Below are 18,061 nucleotides of genomic sequence, written 5' to 3' on the forward strand. Positions count from 1 at the left end.
TTTATTTTATTTTATGTGTATGAGTACACTGTAGCTGAGCTATAATATGTGTGGCTGCTGAGAATTGAATTCAAGACCTCTGCCGGCCCTGCTCGCTCCGGCGTAATTTACTGTAGCTGTCTTCAGACACACCAGAAGAGGGCGTCAGATCTCATTATGGGTGGTTGTGAGCCACCATGTGGTTGCTGGGAACTCAGGACCTTCGGAAGAACAATCAGTGCTCTTATCCGCTGAGTCTTTTGCCAGCCCCCAAACCAACGTTTTTTAAAGTGTAAGAAATCAGGTTCTTTTTCTATTTCTGATGCACGCGGTTGCTGCTTAACGAGTTTTAGAGCTACACCAGATAAAGTGCCAGATGATAAGCATAGGGAAACATGAGTAGCTAGGCTTTCAAATTGTCTTATGCGAACAAACTCCCTTCTAAAATATTATTATAGGGTCGGGGATACAGCTTGGAGACACAGTTTTAGCTTAACTATAAAAGTCCCGGGCTTAATCACCAGCAACGCAAGACTATTGTAAGAACTTTTTCAAAGTTACCGTGGATCCCTAGTATAGACAGTGTGCATTGTCACTAGGCTCAGCTGCTGCAAATCCACCAGAGGGCGCTCGTTCTCCGTCGATTTAATCCCTAGCCTCTCATTAGTGACTTTAAGTCATCTTTCAGACTCAGGGCGTCTTTCACTTTTAATGCACAAATGCTTCTCAAGAACTTACTTAGCAGCCAGTCGCGGGGGTACAGAGACATAAAATACAGCGGTGAGTTAGTCGTAATTTCCTACTAGAGGCGCGAAGTATAGCAAAGACTAAAATTTAGCCCCGGCAGCGACTAAGTAAGACGGAAGGAATGTTTAGGATGCTGGGGATCTGGATAGTGGCTCCGAGGGCTGGAAGCTCACCGTTCTTCATTTAGACCTGGACAGCTCCCACTCTCCCTCGGGCGATGATCACCGCCCCGAGGCGTGCGACCGGTCACCGCTAGGGGCCTCCCCTAGAGTGCCTCCATTCCTCCAACAGGCAAGCCCCCTCCTCACGCCTTTCCCAGAACATCCTGCAACCCTCGGTTCACGTCTGCTCTCAGGCCAACAGCTAATTTGTCCTCCGACCAAGGGATTGCCTAGCAGCACCATCAGGATCTGCCCGCCATCGTTCTTTCCGGGCTTCAAAGCCGCGGGCTTTTCCTCGTGAACGTCTAGCTCGCCGTGGTGATTTCTCGCGACAGTCCCGAAACCTCGCGTGAAATTCGCTTCCTGTCTCCTCGGAGTTTGGGATCGCCTGTGTACAGCTCTCGTCCGCCTCCTCAGAGCCTTCTCTGGCCGGGAGCAGCGTTCTCTGCCGACTGAACTCTCCTTTGAGGAGGGCTCGGTGTAAGCCAGAGCGGCGCGGAGACCGCAGTGGAGAGCGAAGCCGCGCGGGCCGCGAGCGCACGCGCAGTCAGAGCCGATGACGCCTCCTGGGCGGGGCCTGTCTAAGCCCCTCCCCTCCCTTGCCCAAAAGCTGGGTTGCCTCCTGCTCCTCCTCCTCCTCTCCCAAGGATCTGGGATTGCGGATTCTGGAAGCCGTTTGGGGGCCGGCAGGGGCGGGGCCTGCCATTCTCGGGGGTGGTGGGCGGGCCTCTGGGGATGCTTTGCTTCCTGCCCCCTAAGCCAAAGTGCCACCGTGGCGTTGTGGAGGTCTCCAGACCTTTTGGCCCCGACCTGCTCGTATTTGCAACCTGTAATCCGGACTCGAGAGACGCCCCCCTTTTTTTTTTTTTTTTTGGGAGTCACCCGCCGGCCTCCGTGCGGCCGCTAGTCATTTCCGACCTCTAATCAGCGGGCTCCTCCGAGGGTTCAAGCACCTGCCCTATAGTGGGAGGGAGGTAGCCAGATGTGGATGGCAGCTGGAAACGCTTATAGTCTAGTCTGCGCCCCAGTGGAGGGATTGGGTGAGCACAGCTGCAAACCGTGCGCAGAGGAAGCTGGCCCCGAGCCTGCCCTCCAGAAACGCCCATACTGCAGAAGTAGAAGTAAATTTTACATTGAGAAGATTTCTTAGCACTAGAACCCCTTCCTTCTTCCTACATGGCCGCTGTTTGCCGCTCTCCGGATCTAAATCAGATGAGACAGGACCTGGGGTTCAGCCAACAGTTTGCGCTCCCCCTGGCCATGCCCAACCCTACTCTCTTCTCACATCCTTGCTTTCCCAGCGGCGGCGTCTAGTTACGGCTGCTCTGTACACTCATTGAGTCTTTGGGCTAGGGTTGAAGTGAAAGGCCCAGGAGGGTCCTTGTGAGGCTGGATAAAATTATCGGCCTCAGGGCCTGGGAAGAAGGCGGGTATTCGACATCTAGGGGCGGGGAGAAGGGACGGAGGAGCTTCTCTTTGAATCTTAAGGCTGTGGGCTGCCAGCGATCCCCCGACAGAAGCAGAGGTGGCCTGCGGGTCTGGCTGGCCGTGCATGCGACTCTTTTTGTTCCCCCACCGGTTCTTTAGGATTGGAAATCACAGCTGTTAAGGGCCTAGTCCAAGGCACTAGGTGAGTCGGTGGGATGCCCCTAGCACCATCACCACCCCGACCTCAAGTTTTTACATCAGGTGTAGTGTCTTTTTTTCCATCTCTGGGACAAAGGTGCAGCAAAGTTGGGTGGTTTCAGGAGGTGGTGCTGGTGCGCGCGCGCGGGCGCGTGCATGTATGTTTGCACGTGTGTATACGCGTCTGTAGGTGTGTGGGGGTGCATGCGTACGTGCGTGAGTGTCGGTGATCATACCCCAGACATTGTCTCTTTACTCCCTAGTCCCCAAGACCAGCTTAATCAATTACCGACTGGCATAAACCCTAGGCCTCTTTGGTGGGGCTTCTGGTTGGCTCCAGGGTAGTAAAGGAAAGGCCAGTGTTAGAATCAAGTTTTAGTACAGGGAACAGCACTGACTTTATCTCTGACCTCCAGACCTGACTTCCCTCTCCTGGCAGGGTGCCACCTACGCGCTGATGCCCCGAGTGTTCACAGGGCTTCCAGCTAACCATGCTGCACCTATTTTGGCGCTGCCCTGGCTACTACCATTATTGCTGGTGGTGTGGACCCAGCTACCCGTTAGCGCGAGGCCGGCCACAGGCCCCGATTACCTGCGGCGAGGCTGGCTGCGGCTGCTAGCCGAGGGCGAGGGTTGTGCTCCCTGCCGGCCAGAAGAGTGCGCTGCGCCGCGGGGCTGCCTCGCAGGCCGGGTGCGGGATGCGTGCGGCTGCTGCTGGGAATGCGCCAACCTGGAAGGCCAGCTCTGCGATCTGGACCCCAGCGCTAACTTCTACGGGCGCTGCGGCGAGCAGCTCGAGTGCAGGCTGGACGCGGGCGGTGACCTGAGCCGAGGAGAGGTGCCGGAGCCTCTGTGTGTCTGCCGCTCGCAGCGCCCGCTGTGCGGTTCGGACGGCCGGACCTACGCGCAGATCTGCCGCCTGCAGGAGGCCGCGCGCGCTCGGCCGGACGCTAACCTCACTGTGGTGCATCCCGGGCCCTGCGAATCGGGTACGCAAGCTCAGGGCTCTTAGTACCAGGACCCTGGCTTCCCAAAGGCACCGCTCCCGGATCCCCGACAGCTTTGGTCTATGGTCAGCAGAATGAATAGATGAGGGAGACCAAGAACCTCAAAGGCTGCCAACTAAAACGCAGGTTGAGATTTGTTGGCAGGTTTGAGCTGCCTGAGAGCCTTATCCAGACTTGCAGGGACCGGCCCTTCGAAGAACAGGCATATAGCCAATAGCTGGGTCAGAATCGAAAGGACACCCCCACCCCAAGACTTTGCCCAGACTGCTGGAGCCCAGGCAGAGGGAGGCCTGTGAGATGCATCCTATTAACCCTGGCTCTCGTCTGTCCGTTTTCTGTTTTCTCTCGTATTTAGGAGTTAGAGAGGGAAGATGGCTTCTTGCCTCTCTTGCTCCTCATCCTTGGGTTGGGGTTGGGGGTGTTCAAGCTTGAGGTTTTCTTTGGCCACCCTCACTTCCTCAGCTGTTACCTACTCTAGTCTGGCTGGGCTGGAGTTGCAACGGAAACGAACGAACGCACTAGCAGGGGGGGTCCCAAGAGTTTTCTGTCGAGCAACAAGGTGGTTTCAGGTTCCCCTGCCTCGCTTTTCCCACCTCCTCCCTCTCGGAGCCCAGATCCTGTCACATTCTCACGACATTTGGAATGTGGCTGCTCTTCAAGCCTTTGGGACCTGGGCCTAGTTAGAAAAGGGGGGAGGGGGGGTGTTGGTTACATGGCCCGCAGGAAAGGGGCCCTCGGGTAGAATGAGGACAGCGGAGCAGCCCAGGACAGAGCATGGTTATCCAGCTACGCTGTGGGTCTGTCGGCATGTCTGTGTAATTTATCCTGCTCTGTGCGCCTGTGCTTTTGTACCCTTGTGTGCATCTGCATCTGCACTGCTACATATTCCGGCTTGGGGCATATTTTGTTTGCAGATGCATGTTGACCTTGGCGTGCTTTGTGTCCCTGCTCCAAACGCGTCCACATTAATTTGTAAATTGTGTCCTTGCTGAGCTGGATACAGCTTCCTGTTGTCAAGCTTCATATTTCCATCCCCCTGCCCCAGAGCCCCAGATCCTGTCGCAGCCTCACAATATTTGGAATGTGACTGGACAGGATGTGATCTTCGGCTGTGAGGTATTTGCCTACCCCATGGCCTCGATTGAGTGGAGGAAGGACGGCTTGGACATCCAGCTGCCGGGGGATGACCCCCATATCTCTGTGCAGGTAGGGGCAGGGAGCAGGGGCATACTCCTGAAAAACCCAGGGCTTCCACAGATGATCTTGCTGACAGCACATCTGTCTCCAGTTTAGAGGCGGACCTCAGAAGTTTGAGGTGACTGGCTGGCTGCAGATTCAGGCTTTGCGTCCTAGCGATGAGGGCACCTACCGCTGCCTTGCCCGGAATGCTCTGGGCCAAGTTGAAGCTTCTGCTACCCTCACGGTGCTCACACCGGGTAAGGAAGCCCTGAGCTCTGGGCGCCAGGAAGATGGGGTGCATTAGGACCTTTGAATGCCTGTAAGGAACATTCTGCATGTGACGTATACACACACACACACACACACACACACACACACACACACACACGCGCGCGCACAAGCCTTCCCATAGGCCAAGTCTCTCCCCTGACCCTTTTCCTTTATCACATATGTGTGCAGACCAGCTGAACGCCACGGGCTTCTCGCAGCTGCAATCACAGAGCTTGGTTCCTGAGGAGGAGGTGGAAAGTGAAGAGATGGAGGATTACTACTAGTCCCAGATGTCTGGTTTGCAGGTGTGGGCGTGTGGATCTAGCACTGCACTCCCGCTCTTGAGAAAGCCTGGAGAAGACTGGAAAGGGCGAGCTGTGTCCCTTCATGGATTGTTTAACGCTCAGTGTAGCGTCAGTTCACCCTTCCTCAAAACTCATCTTCCAGAAGCTTCTGCAGTAGGGATGAGTACAGCGGAACTGATTTAGTTCAGTCCAGGGAGAGGAGTAGGACAGCTCCGTGCCTTATCCACTCTAGGGGACATAAACACACCTAGCATAGGACTACAGGCAGAGGGCACCAATAAAAAAGATTATAAACAAACCGAGCCACATTGCTGCGGACAGTTCTTCCAGATTCGAACATAACAGACTCTCGCTTCTAGTGACTACAGGCTCTAAAGGAAGGCCTGCTCTGTGAGAGAAGGCTTGACTCGGGCCTATACTGCCCTCTCCTGTCCTCTAGTGAGCCTAGAGCAGTCTGGCTGGAGAAAGGAGGTTATCCCAGCCCACACCCCAAAGCCCTACCCTCTACCCCCGCTGGTATAGGAATAGATTGTCTCCAGCCCGTATTCCTGTCTCCCCCCGCCCCCCAGGCAGAGTGAGGAGCCAGGTCTATGTGGGTGGGACCCCAATGTAAATGCTTGAACTTAGTGGTGGGGGCACCTGTGCTAGCCACATCCTTCCTCTTCTGCCTCTTTTCCTTTTCCCAGAAACCCTGTCTCTAACTGTCCCAGTTGTGAGCAGTCTTTTCTGACTTTACATCCTTCACAAAAGTACTCTCTGGCCTAGATCTCTCCACATACTCTCTGTACCTAGCCCGGGGACACTGAGGAGTTTATGAAATTGTTTAAGGGTAGGGTGGAGTTAGTCATCAGGCCAAGACACTGTTGTGTGGAAAGCGACAACCTCCTACGCGCCGGGCTGCGCCCCGGAGCTGGCGCCACCGCGGGGAGGGACGGCTCTTGGCTCAGCGTCTGTGTTTGCGGTGTGAGACCCAAGGCAGGCTGCTGGGCCTCCTGGTAGGGGCGTGGCCGGGAACCCCATGCTGCAGGCCTGGCCACCCCTCCTGCCTGTATGAAGGCATCTCCAACTGCCTCTGCCTGGCGGCGGCCACTTTTCCAGTACGATTCTGACAGTGGTCCCCGGTAGCCGCGCAGCGGACGAGCACTGCCAGCGAATTGTAAGGCGCAGGCAGAAGCAGGACAGTGGGAGAGTCTGGGCCGAGTGGGGGTGGGGAGCGTCCTGCTGCACGATTTCAAGAAGGTCCTCTCCACCCAGTGAGAGGGGACCTGGGTCTGGGTCCCTGTGTTCTTCATAGCTTGTTCTCTGCTCTGCGGGGCTCCAAGGTGTCCGTGGCCTGCCGGTCCCCTTGCGCCTTCCTGCCGAGCACGGGCTGGCTCTCGGCCAAACCCGAATCCGTCGCGTCTGCAGACTATAGGGGTAACCTCCTCAACCCCTCAGTTTCCCCCTCTGCAGCCTTGAGGGTTTAGGCCCCGCAGCCTGGAGTGGAAGGATGCTCTGCCGCCCACCGCCTGCACCCTCCCCGCACCCCACCTCTGCTGCAGCGGACGGGGTTTAATAATGTCGCCGGAAAGTGACACGCGATTTATTATTAAAGTAATGCGGGCGCGGGGACGGGAAAGGTTTAATAAACGCGCTGAGATGCCTAGGATTATTCACCGCAAATAAATGAGAGCGCGGGCGGTGTTTTAATAAATAATTTCCCGCCGCTCCCGAGGGAGGAGAGGGGGAGGAGAACGGGGAAGCCGCGGCTGCGGGCACTCTCGGCTCCTCATCCCCACGGGTTTTAAAGCCTTTTCCACTAAACCGCTCATAGCCGAGGTGTGCGGTTCCCCCTTCCTGGGGAGCAGAACCAGAGAGGCCCAGGCCTGCCGGTGGGACGTTCCCTGTGAACCGCCACGCCGCCCCGAGCGCCCACCTCTGTTGTTTGCGTAAGATGTAGCAAATGGACTCCCTTTTGCTCCCACCCGGAGGTTGTGAGTCAGGGAGAGAGGACCAACTGGATTAAATCGAATCAACCCCCTCCCAAACTTGTAGTCCTGGCCTCTGACCTTCGACCTTCGGGAAGGATGCTCTCTTGCTTTTGGCTGACCTGGCTGCGTTTCTCCTCCATTTCAGAGCAGGGTGTGTGGAAAAAACCAAAGGGGGCTGTGTGTACAGGTGTGTATGACAAGATGTGCTGAAGGCACCGACTCCATCACTCTCTTTGGAGTGGTAGTAACACGGACGCGGCTGCTTCTGACCACTTATGCTTAAGGTTCTAGGATTCTCTCATCCGCGCTGGTCGGAATCGAGAGTGTGGGGCTTAGCCAAGTCACATCCGCCCCATAGGGCTCGATCTGAGGACTGAACACAACCGAAGACCCCAGGGGGAGTTCGCCCATCCAACAGAAGCCTGGAGGATTGAGAGGAGAGGGAGAACTTGCTTTTGAAGACGCCAAAATTGGAGAGTTTGGGGACCAAAGATGCACTCGCCATACTGAGGATGGTGAAGGGAGCTGAGTCTGTGCACCAACCACTAAGAAGGCGACCTCTCTGGCAATTCTTAGGCGTACAGGATCTGGGGAAAGGCTGCCATCTGGTGGATACTTCTGGTAGTGGCAGAAGTATCCTTGAGCTAAGGGGCCTTAAAGTGTTTTCGCTTGATTGGAAAAACTCTTGTAAAAAGATTCCCTCAAGGGGGACTGGAGAGATGGCTCAGCGGTTAAGAGCACTAGTTACTCTTCCAGGGGGCCAGAGTTAGATTCCCAGCACTCATATGGCAGTTTACAACTGTCTGTAACTCCAGGGGATCTGACACTCTCACACAGACATACATGCAGGCAAAATACCAACACACATAAAATTAAAATAAATGAATTCCACAGAAGAGACTTTTAAAAAGAGATTATTTTATTAGGGGTGTGGTGGGGCATGCCTTTAATCCCAGCGCAGGTCTAGCACAGGCCTGGTTCCCACGGAGGTCAGAAATGGGGCATCGGATTCCCTGAAACTGGAGTTCCACATGATTGTGAGCAGCTGCTGACTGTAGGTGCTGCGTCAAACCCAGTTCCTCTCGAAGAGCAGTCAGTGCTTCTAACTGCTGAGCCATCTCTCCAGCATCTGCCCCCCACATTCTTTCTTAAAGCAAAGGGTCACAGAAAGGAGACAGGTTTGCCCACAGTGTAAGTGATCTCTTAGAGACTGGCAGGGGTCTCGTCTGAGTGGTATTGAACTCTGGGAGTCAGTTGCAGATTAGGAGAGGAACACTTGGGATGTTCTGGTTGAATTAAGAAGGGCTTGAGGGAAGAAATGAAGCCAGGTTTGGGGATAGAGTTAAATTAGGGGACCCGACAGATGCGGAGATAATGCTTATTAAGGAGAGCCGGGGAAACCAGCTCAGACAAGTCACTCCCCTCTCCTCTCCACTAGGGGGCTCCAGCCCTCCCTAGGCGTTTCTGTGTTTAAGCTGGGTTCCCGATGTGCTGGGGTAAGAAGAGAGCTTTAAAAGCTTCAGGGCTTGGCCTAGCTTAGGTGACTCACTGGTGGATAAGGTGGGGCAGATGCTCAACACCAGTGTTCCATGAAACATTGTTTCCCACTCCTGGGTCATTTTCTACCATGCTGTTATTATAGTTCTGGTTTAAACTCAGTCCAGGGGACCCAAGCGAGGGTGGGGCATGGCTCTGGTGGAGTGCATCATCCTCATGAGTGTCCTACTAGGGCTGAATCAGGAAAGTGTTTCCTGGCTCTTCCCTCCTTCCTTCTTTTGTTATACGATGCTGTTCAGGCCCACTCAGCAGACACTACCTGAGCCTGTCTGTGGAAACAGACATGCCCCCCTCCTCCTTGCCTGGTTTCCCTGAGTTTCTTCTCACTGGTTCCTTTCTTTGAATTCCTCCCTCTTCCCAATGTTGAGGTCTATGGGGTAACAGGAAAGGAGGAGGGGGGAAAGGACAAGGTCTCACTATGTAGCTTTGGTTGACCTGAAACTCACTATGTAGACTGGACTGGCCTTGGCCCACTGAGATCTGCCCATGTCTGTCTGCAGAGAGCCGGGATTGCAGGTGGGAGCCACCTCACCTAGACTAAGCATTGAGATTTTAGCTGGGTTATCCCCTCAAAGGTCAGGAGGTGTTACAGAGGCGGGGTGAATTTATTTTTGACGTTTTCTCTGCCATCTAGGTCTCCCTGGATGGAGTAGGGTAGTCGTGAAACACAAGCTTTAGGTTAAGTGTGTCCACCATCAGGCCTCATTCCATCTATTGAGTGTAGAGCACTACAGGAGAGAGGAGAGACTTTGAGAAACGTAAAAAGCACCCAGGGTCACCTGGGAGACAAAGGAAGAACCCCTAGGGAAAACAGGGTGGGGTTGAGGGAAGGGATGGATCTTCCAGGGATGATGGCTGAGGACTCTAGGGACAAAGGCTTCTTGTCTTTCATCTGCTCCTGGTCCTAGGTAACCGAAGTAAGGCCAAAGTTCCCATATGTCTCCTTTAGCTGAACCGGCCTCTCAGAAAGCCAGGTTCTAACATGGGTTTCTCTAGATCTCCTGTCTCTCCTCACTGCGGGCATTAGCATTCGGGGGCTGGCTTCTGAGGCAGTGGCAAGGTCTCTAAGGGCATTGGCTCTGAAGGGTAAAGACAGGTCCTAGGAGTACAGCTAGGGGCTCTAGGAAAGAGCTCTCAAGTAGACATGGGGTAGGCATGTAGAATGGGTCCAAGACCCAGTGCTGCTCCTTTTTTAAATCATGCCTTGGGACAGATTCTTTTTTTTTCTTTTTTCTTTTCTTTTCTTTTCTTTTTTTCTTAAAGATTTATTTATTTATTTATTATATGTAAGTACACTGCAGCTGTCTTCAGACACTCCAGAAGAGGGAGTCAGATCTCATTACGGATGATTGCGAGACACCATGTGGTTGCTGGGATTTGAACTCAGGACCTCTGGAAGAGCAGGCAGTGCTCTTAACCACTGAGCCATCTCTTCAGCCCCTCTTTTTTTCTTAAACCCTTGAGGCTATCAGATTCCGTGGAGCTGGAGTTGCAGGCAGCTGTGAGCCTTCTCATGGGTGCTGGGAGCTAAGTCGGGTCCTCTGGAAGAACAGCAAGTGCTCTCCATGGCTGAGCCATCTCCCTGCCTCCAGAGCTGGTTCTTCACCTTCCGTCTTCTCTGCCATCTTCTGCAAGATACTGATAACAGTTCACAGGCACTAGAGTTCCTATAAATGGCAAATAAGTGTTCCACAAGGGGTCACAACCTTACCAAGATTCTTTCTTTATTTCTTTTTTTTTTTAAGATTTATTTTATTTATTTTATGTGTAGCTATACAGATGGCCATGAGCTATCGTGTGTGGCTGCTGGAAATTGAACTCAGGACTTCAGCCGGCCTGCTCGCTCCAGCCCTGCTCTCTCTGGCATAATTCACTGTAGCTGTCTTCAGATGCACCAGAAGAGGGCGTCAGATCTCATTATGGGTGGTTGTGAGCCACCATGTGGTTGCTGGGATCCGAACTCAGGACCTTCGGAAGTGCAGTCAGTGCTCTTATCCGCTGAACCATCTTGCCAGCCCCTTACCAAGATTATGTCTAGACCTGTGATTGGCTGAAAAGGGGCAGGGTACCCAGTGCAGGATCTCCTTCCAAGTACCATGCAATGTTGTACCTGCTTGGAAGAGTTCTTAGGGACTGGGCTTTCAGAAGAAGGGGGAAGGCTGAGGTGAGGTGGAAGTGCTCAGGGGCCTGCCTTCCAAAGAGCTTAGCTGTGTCACCTCTACCCCAGTCCTCTACAGGGAGCTTCTGTCAGAACTCTGGGCTCTCGCTCTGGCTTGTGGGGAAGGGCATCCCCCCAAACTCACATCCATCCATCTCTTTTATCTGGGCTGCTGAGTTCCAATGGGGCCTCTGATGGGGAACAGATACAGCCCGGGCGGAAGCTGCCAGATCTACACTGAGCTGGGGCTGAGGACAAGGCCAGGGGTCAGTGAAGACAGATAAAGCTCAGAGCAGCTGGGGGCTCAGGGGACCCTTGAGGAGGCCTAGCAGGGACCGTGGGCCGGTTTCATCCTGGGAGGAGGCAGGGCCGGAAACCTCTGATGGCAGCCAGTGGCCATCAAGGGCTTCAGATAGCCAGACAAGGCCTTTGATGACTCTTCGGGAGGAGGGGAAGGATCAAGTCCCCTTCTGAAGAGAGGGTGCAAGAGAGCCAGGGTACCCACAAGGAATGAGGGAGGCTCCTGGAAGTTATAACAAGCGGGGGGCAGCTCCAGGGGCGGGCCTGGGGCAGCTTTACCTTGAAGGCAGAGATGGGAAACAAACGGGTTGCTAAGTGAATCTGTGATTTTTTAGTTCCTGTTTTAATTAACTTTGAAGGGCTTGGGAACTCCCGGAACACCAGGGAGGGGAGCAGAGAGGATGTTCATTTTCCTCTTCTCCTTTTTAAAGACATTTTTATTAAATCACTTTGTTTTCATTCTGGCTTGAACATGGGGCATTTAAATGGAAAAGTAATTATTTCACCTCGTTTGCTTATAGAGAGAGAAGATCGGGGAAGGAGAAGGCCACCGGCAAGAGGCCGCAGCCTTAGACTAGTACTGCACACGTGTGCACATACCCACAGCACACAAGCGCACATGCTATGGTCACACACCAACACCCACCCTCCTATGCTGACACACTAGGTGTGCTCCCCACCCCCAATCCAGGTACCTCAATGCTTGCAAACCCTCCTCCATTTTCTCCCAAGGACACACCTTCATGGTTGCACGAGTTTTCCATCCCACACTGACACTACAAGTGTGCATTCTCTGTCTCTGTCTCTCTCTGTACTATCAAGCTTATTGAATTACATCACAACAAGAACACCTGGGTTCAGCCACACAGCCACACAACCGCACACTCTTTCTGAAACACACACCCTGATCAGGACCCTTGGGGACAGAGTCAATCGAGGGGAGAAGGCAGAAGTGTATCCTCAGACTATGCAGGCTTCTCCAGACAGACATCCGGGCTCAGACTCTGCTGCAAGCTTCTCTCCATGGCTTTGTGACATTGATTCTAGAGTCTTTGGCAGAGTCCTTCCTAGGCATTGCCGTCCATCCTGATGATTGAGGCAGGCAAGAGGAGGCCCTACAGGTTTCCGGGCCTCAGTTGGCCCTTGCAAGCTTTCAACCCCAGCTTCCCTCATGCTCATTGACTATGCACCGCACCGGCACCAGAGGGGTTAAAACTTCGGTAGCCCCCCCACTTCAACCAGGCTGGTACACGGAAGGCCGGGTTCGCAGGAGCCGTACCTGTACTTTGTCTTCATCTGTCACCCCTTCTGACAGTCAGATACATCTTGTGGGGAGAGTGGGGGGGCGGGGGAGCAATAATTAACCTCTCCCGCCTCAGCCCCCAAATGCTGCTGCTGGTGTGCGGGTTGTAGCTGGGTCTGCAGGCTGCGGTGGAGGGAGGGAGCAGAGGAGATGGAGGGGCAAGGGAGGACTCTGGCAGCAGAGAGCAGCCAGCACACCGGAAAGGCCCTGACTCCTTTATTGCAGGGCCAACCGCTACCCTCCGCTCCCTTGCTGGTTCTGGGGAATCAATGGCAGATGGGAGAAGGATGGGGAAAGCCCGCGCCCAGACTCCCCCATCTCCCTCCCAGAGACCCCTGCTGAAGAGGGCAGACGGGGGTCAGTGGGTACCAAGGGAGAACATTTAGGTGTTATCAGGGGCACACAGCCACTGGAAAGAGACTTGCATTGGCCTTGTGTAGAGGAGGTTGGGAACGCTGGTGTTGAAGGCAAGTGACTAGAGCTTGTGGTAAGGACCAGTAAAGGCGGAAGTGTGGATCAAGGAGATGTCAGACTTAGGTGGTACACAAAGGGCGCTGTAAAAACAAACCAAGCCTCCGGGAGGTGGCTGGAATGGCGGGAGGTGGCTGGAATGGCGGGAGGTGGCTGGAATGGCAGATGAAGAGGACAGATGTGTCATGGGCCAGGTCTGGGGAGGGGCAGATGGACCGGAAGTGCAGAGTACTCTCAGCCTTCCTGAGCTGGCCTCCAGAGAGGGAGCTGGTCCAGGAGTCTCCTCGCAGGGGAGAATGGCAAGAAGAGGTTCTCTTGCCACTGGGGTTGGAAGAGGTATGGAGAGTCATGCCCAGCCTGTGCAGCCCGAAGGCCACAAGCATCTAGCGCTTTCTACTCTTTGAGAACTTGTTGCCTGGTCTACAGAGTGAGTTCCATGACAGCCGAGGCTACACAGAGAAACCTTGTCTTGAAAAAAACAAAAACAAAACAACAAAAAACCTTGTTATTCAAATCTGTTTTTTTTTTAATTTTTTTATTTTTAATTTTTTATTATTTTTTTTGGTTTTTTGAGACAGTGTTTCTCTGTATAGCCCTGGCTGTCCTGGAACTCACTCTGTAGATCTGGCCTGGAACTCAGAAATCTGCCTGCCTCTGCCTCCCAAGTGCTGGGATTAAAGGCGTGTGCCACCACCGCCCGGCCAAATCTGTTTTCTTTATATTTGAGAAAGGAATCCACCAGTTCTGTAGATACAGTCTCACCCAGGAGTTAGGATCTTTGGGTTCTAATTCTGGTTTGGCCACTAGCTAACTCTGCTATAGGAAATAGTTCCCTTAACTTCTCTGGACCTCAGGTTTCTCATTGATCAGAGGAGGTGGAGGTGCTGATGAGATACGGTCTTTAGATACTGCACACAAACATGTCCTGTAATCACACCAAGATAGAGACCAATTCAAGCTCTCTGGTGCTCTCTTCCCCTCATCTATGCCCCTTATCCACCATCTGTAAAATTTGCTGGGAACCCGAACAGAGAGAACCGACTCCATACCTTCTCTTTAAAATAGAAAGAAGAAAATAGCCTAGGAGCTGGGAGTGGGTGCAGAGTAACAGGAAGCTAGCACTGGGATGGAAGGGCTTGCCATGGGGGGTGAGGGGTGGAGGGAAGGACAGTGGAAAAAGAGACTCTCAGTCTTGGAGAGGCAGCCTTGAGAAAGAAGGCATGAGAAACCCCAGAGAGGCTGCAAGGGACTGCAGCTGAGACCTGAGCCTGGGTGAGAGGAGCTGCCAGAGCTGTCAGGAGTTCACCTTGGTTAAGGAGCCTCATGCTCTAGAAAGAGTCTGCAGGGTTCCCTCTTCCAAGGAGAGGAGCCTCTGAGAGGCTTGTTGCCCGCATCCCCCAGCACATACACGCAGGCTTCCTCTGAAGATGCACCTCATTACCAGCCATCATTTTCTTCACCTGGAGAAAGACCGGGACTCTTGACAGCAGTAGGGAGAGACATGGAGAGAAATTAAGGCTGCCTGGGCTGGGGCTTCCCCCGCTGCAGCTGGGTCACCTGTGCAGTGTGATGCTCAGGACTGAGCTAGTCCTCTGGACTATGATGAAGATATGTGGAGGGGTTTCTCCTGGCAGCTGGTGTCGAATCCAGCACACATTGGGACCCTGTGGATAGAGCTGGACTCTTGTGGAGAACCAGAACCCAGGAAGGGAAGGCAACTGTGGGGCTACTTCATTTGTGGAGTAGACTGCATAGCTCCTGCCTTAAGGGTCTGAAATCCTTTCTCTTCCGGCCACACTGACCTTCTTTTTGCCTACCTACTTCTCCTAGCCTCCCCCTCTGTGAGAATAAATCTCAGGTTTGAGCTCCATCTTTGCTTTTTCCTTCAACCATTATTTAGCAGGATGACCTCTTAGTCCTAACTATTTTTTATTGTCTGTTGTTTGTTTTTGTTTTGTTTTGTTTTTGAGACAGGGTTTCTCTGTGTAATCCTGGCTGTCCTGAAACTCGATTTGTAGACCAAGCTTTTCCTTATTGTCTTTTACTTTTAAAATGTATCTTATGAGCATATGCCTACTACGGTTTAAAACTGTGTGTAGAAATAGGGCCTTTGTGCGTTACATCATGGTCCCTGTTTTTTAATGGACCTTTAAATTGTTTCCAAGTGGTATAAATAATGCTACTCTGGCATCCACAGCATGTTATTTAGCCCAAGGATGAATATTTCTGTGCTTCTGTGTCCTAGAAATGGCATTAGTGGAGCCAAAAGATTGAAACCTGGACTGAGTATGTAGCTCAGCATTTGGCACCAAAACCACAACAAAATCAAAACAGGCTGGGCAGTGGTGGCACACACCTTTAATCCTAGCACTTAGGAGGCAGGTGGATTTCTGAGTTCGAGGACAGCCTGGTCTACAGAGTAAGTTCCAGGACAGCCAGGGCTCACTATACAGAGAAAACCTGTCTCAAAAACAAAACAAAACAAAACAAACAACAAAAGAAGGGTTGGGGGAGTATTTTGCTAAGCTCACCTTGACTTTTAAGTTTGTTTCCTTGATTCGGTTTTGTCCCTCCTGAGGACTGAGTCATCTGCTCTTGCTAGGCAAACACCAGAACTGAGCTAAACCCCCAAACCCTCTCAAAATTAGTTTTGTTTTTCAAGACAGGGTTTCTCTGCGTAGCCCTGGCTGTCCTAGAGCTTGCTCTGTAGACCAGGCTGGACTCCATCTCAGAGATCTGCCTGCCTCTGCCTCCAGAGTGCTGGGATTAAAGGCCTGTGCCACCATGCTTGGCTCTCTTTCAAGTCTTAAACACATCTTTCTTTCTGAATGTCTTTCACTTATTCTTTAACAATTTCAAACCTGTTCACAGTGTGTATCTGAAACACAGATGTTAAAGCAAGCCCTCGTGGATGCCTGGAAGAGGGCAGCCCGCCAGTAACCTGTTGGTCAATGTCGCTAGGCATTCATTTTAGCAAGTTCATTGCCTCTTTTCCTCCATCCCTCCCACTCTGCCTCCCTGCTCTGGCCGGCATCATCCTTGCAAACACTGTTACCCGAGCGTCATACTTGTTGCATCTTTAGAAAGAGAATATTCATTTATTCATTGTATCTAGTTTGCGTGTGTCTGTGCCTGAGTGTACGTGCATGCATCGCATGGATGTAGGTTCCCTTGAAGGCCAGAGCAGGGTATTGGGTCCCTTGAAACTGGAATTTCAGGTGGCCATGATCCTCCTAATTAGGTGCTAGGACCTGAAACCCAGGTCTTCTACAAGAACAGTAAGTACTCTTAACCTCTGAGCCATCTCTTCAAGTCCTCCCCCTTTAAAACAATCAGTTAAGCGGGGTAGTCATGGCAAATGCCTTTGATCCCAGCACTACAAGAGGCAGAGGCAGGCAGATCTCCAGAGTGAGTTCCAGGGCAATCAGGGTTACACAGAGAAACCCTGTCTCAAAAGAACAAAGCCCAAACCATGTATTTAATTCTCTGTCTGTCTGTCTATCTATCTATCCATCCATCCATCCATCTATCTATCTATCTCCTGTTCATAAGCATGCACTTGCCATGGTATGCATGTGGAGGTCAGAGGACAGTTTGTAGGGGTGGATTCTCTCCTTCTACCACCAAACTTCAGGAGTCAAACTCAAATTATGAGCCTTGTGGGTAAGCACCGTAACCACTGAGTGGCGGCTTGGTGTCTCTCTGAATTCAGCTAGGAAGCGCCCCAGAGAGAGCCATGATAGGGCAGTGTGCCTTCCAGCCATGCTTTCTTTCCTGCTCATCGGTCCCCTGACCCCAACACACTCTTATCTAGTCTCAGTCTCCATTGGGCCTGTTCCGGGACTGGAGTCTCCAGCAATGTCCTTTTGTGGCGGGGGGGGGGGGGGGGGGGGGTTTCCCAACTGGCTTCAATTTGACTGTCGACTGTCTCCTGCACAGCACGCCAACTCTGAGCAGTGTCAGAGGCCATCAAAACCCAGGAACACCCAATCTGTGATCAGGAGAGGGGAGGTAGAGTAGAACCATTCAGTGTTGTAAGAACTGGCCCTCGAGTCACTCCCAGCCACACCCAGGGGGCCCACGCCAGGGGGCTATTCAGGGAGGGCCTGGCATGAGTTTCTTATTCTTCCCTCAAGTTGCCCCCACCTGCCTGAGTCATTAGGACAAGACTCTGGAGTTCTTTATCCAGCCCAAGGGCACCTGAAGCCTCTGCACTCCTTTCCTGGCATTTCCTCTCTCACTTGGAGGTTGCCAAATGGATACTGAGCTTGGATGGGTCTTGGTGGCCAAACTCCAAACAGAGGGGGAGGCATCCTGGCCTCTTGCCAGCATCCTGTCCATGGTAATTTGGCAACAAAGCACCAGCTGCATATATCTGCACATCTGTTTATGCCTCTGGCTTGTTATTTATTCTCTGCCTTTCACAGGCAGCAGAGCCAGAACACACCTCAACTCTTCCCAAGTTAGATTAACTGGGAGAGAAGGCTAGGACACTCAGTCACAGCAATCGCTGAGCCTCATGGAAGGGTCTGCCTTCTCCCGCAGCTGCTGCCACTTTTCAAAGAAAGGCAAAGGAGAGGGGAGGAAGGGAAAGAGTGTGAGGAGAAGGGAGAGGAAGAGAGGGCTGTGAACTTAGAGCCTTGGACTGTGCTGGGGGTGGTCAGGTGGCCTGATCCTAGGCCCCACTGGGGGTAGCACTGTCTGGTCTTTTGAAAAAGAGCTACGTGAACCTTCTTTCCTGTTCCATCCACACTTGAATGCTTGATTTCCATGTGTGTGTGTGTTCTTGCGAGGTTCAGTCATGGGATGGAAGTTTTCAACAGACACTCCCGGGGGAGCTTGGCTACCTGAGCTTGAGGGGTCTCTGGGGTAAAGAATTGAGGCACCAGGTTCTGACCCTGGGATGAGGGATGAGAAGTGAGTAGAGGAGTGGCGGGAGGAAGAGAAAGGGGAATAATAGAGAAAGAGATGGTTAGTAAGCCGGGAAATTTTTTTCAGAGAAGGAAGAGGGCTGAGTGGAGAACCTTG

General features: G+C 52.7%; 1 protein-coding gene across 1 annotated transcript; it reads left to right on the forward strand.

The window, feature by feature from the left end:
* The first annotated feature begins 1,872 nt into the window (after positions 1-1,872).
* Positions 1,873-5,576, forward strand: Kazald1 (Kazal type serine peptidase inhibitor domain 1). Its single transcript, XM_031390463.1, has 5 exons — positions 1,873-2,517; positions 2,953-3,502; positions 4,566-4,726; positions 4,809-4,956; positions 5,159-5,576. The coding sequence occupies exons 2-5, from the start codon at positions 2,971-2,973 to the stop codon at positions 5,251-5,253; spliced, it is 936 nt and encodes a 311-aa protein (XP_031246323.1). The 5' UTR covers positions 1,873-2,517; positions 2,953-2,970; the 3' UTR covers positions 5,254-5,576.
* Positions 5,577-18,061: the final 12,485 nt, after the last annotated feature.

Source organism: Mastomys coucha, unplaced genomic scaffold (assembly GCF_008632895.1).
Source record: "Mastomys coucha isolate ucsf_1 unplaced genomic scaffold, UCSF_Mcou_1 pScaffold21, whole genome shotgun sequence".
Classification (NCBI taxonomy): Eukaryota; Metazoa; Chordata; class Mammalia; order Rodentia; family Muridae; genus Mastomys; species Mastomys coucha.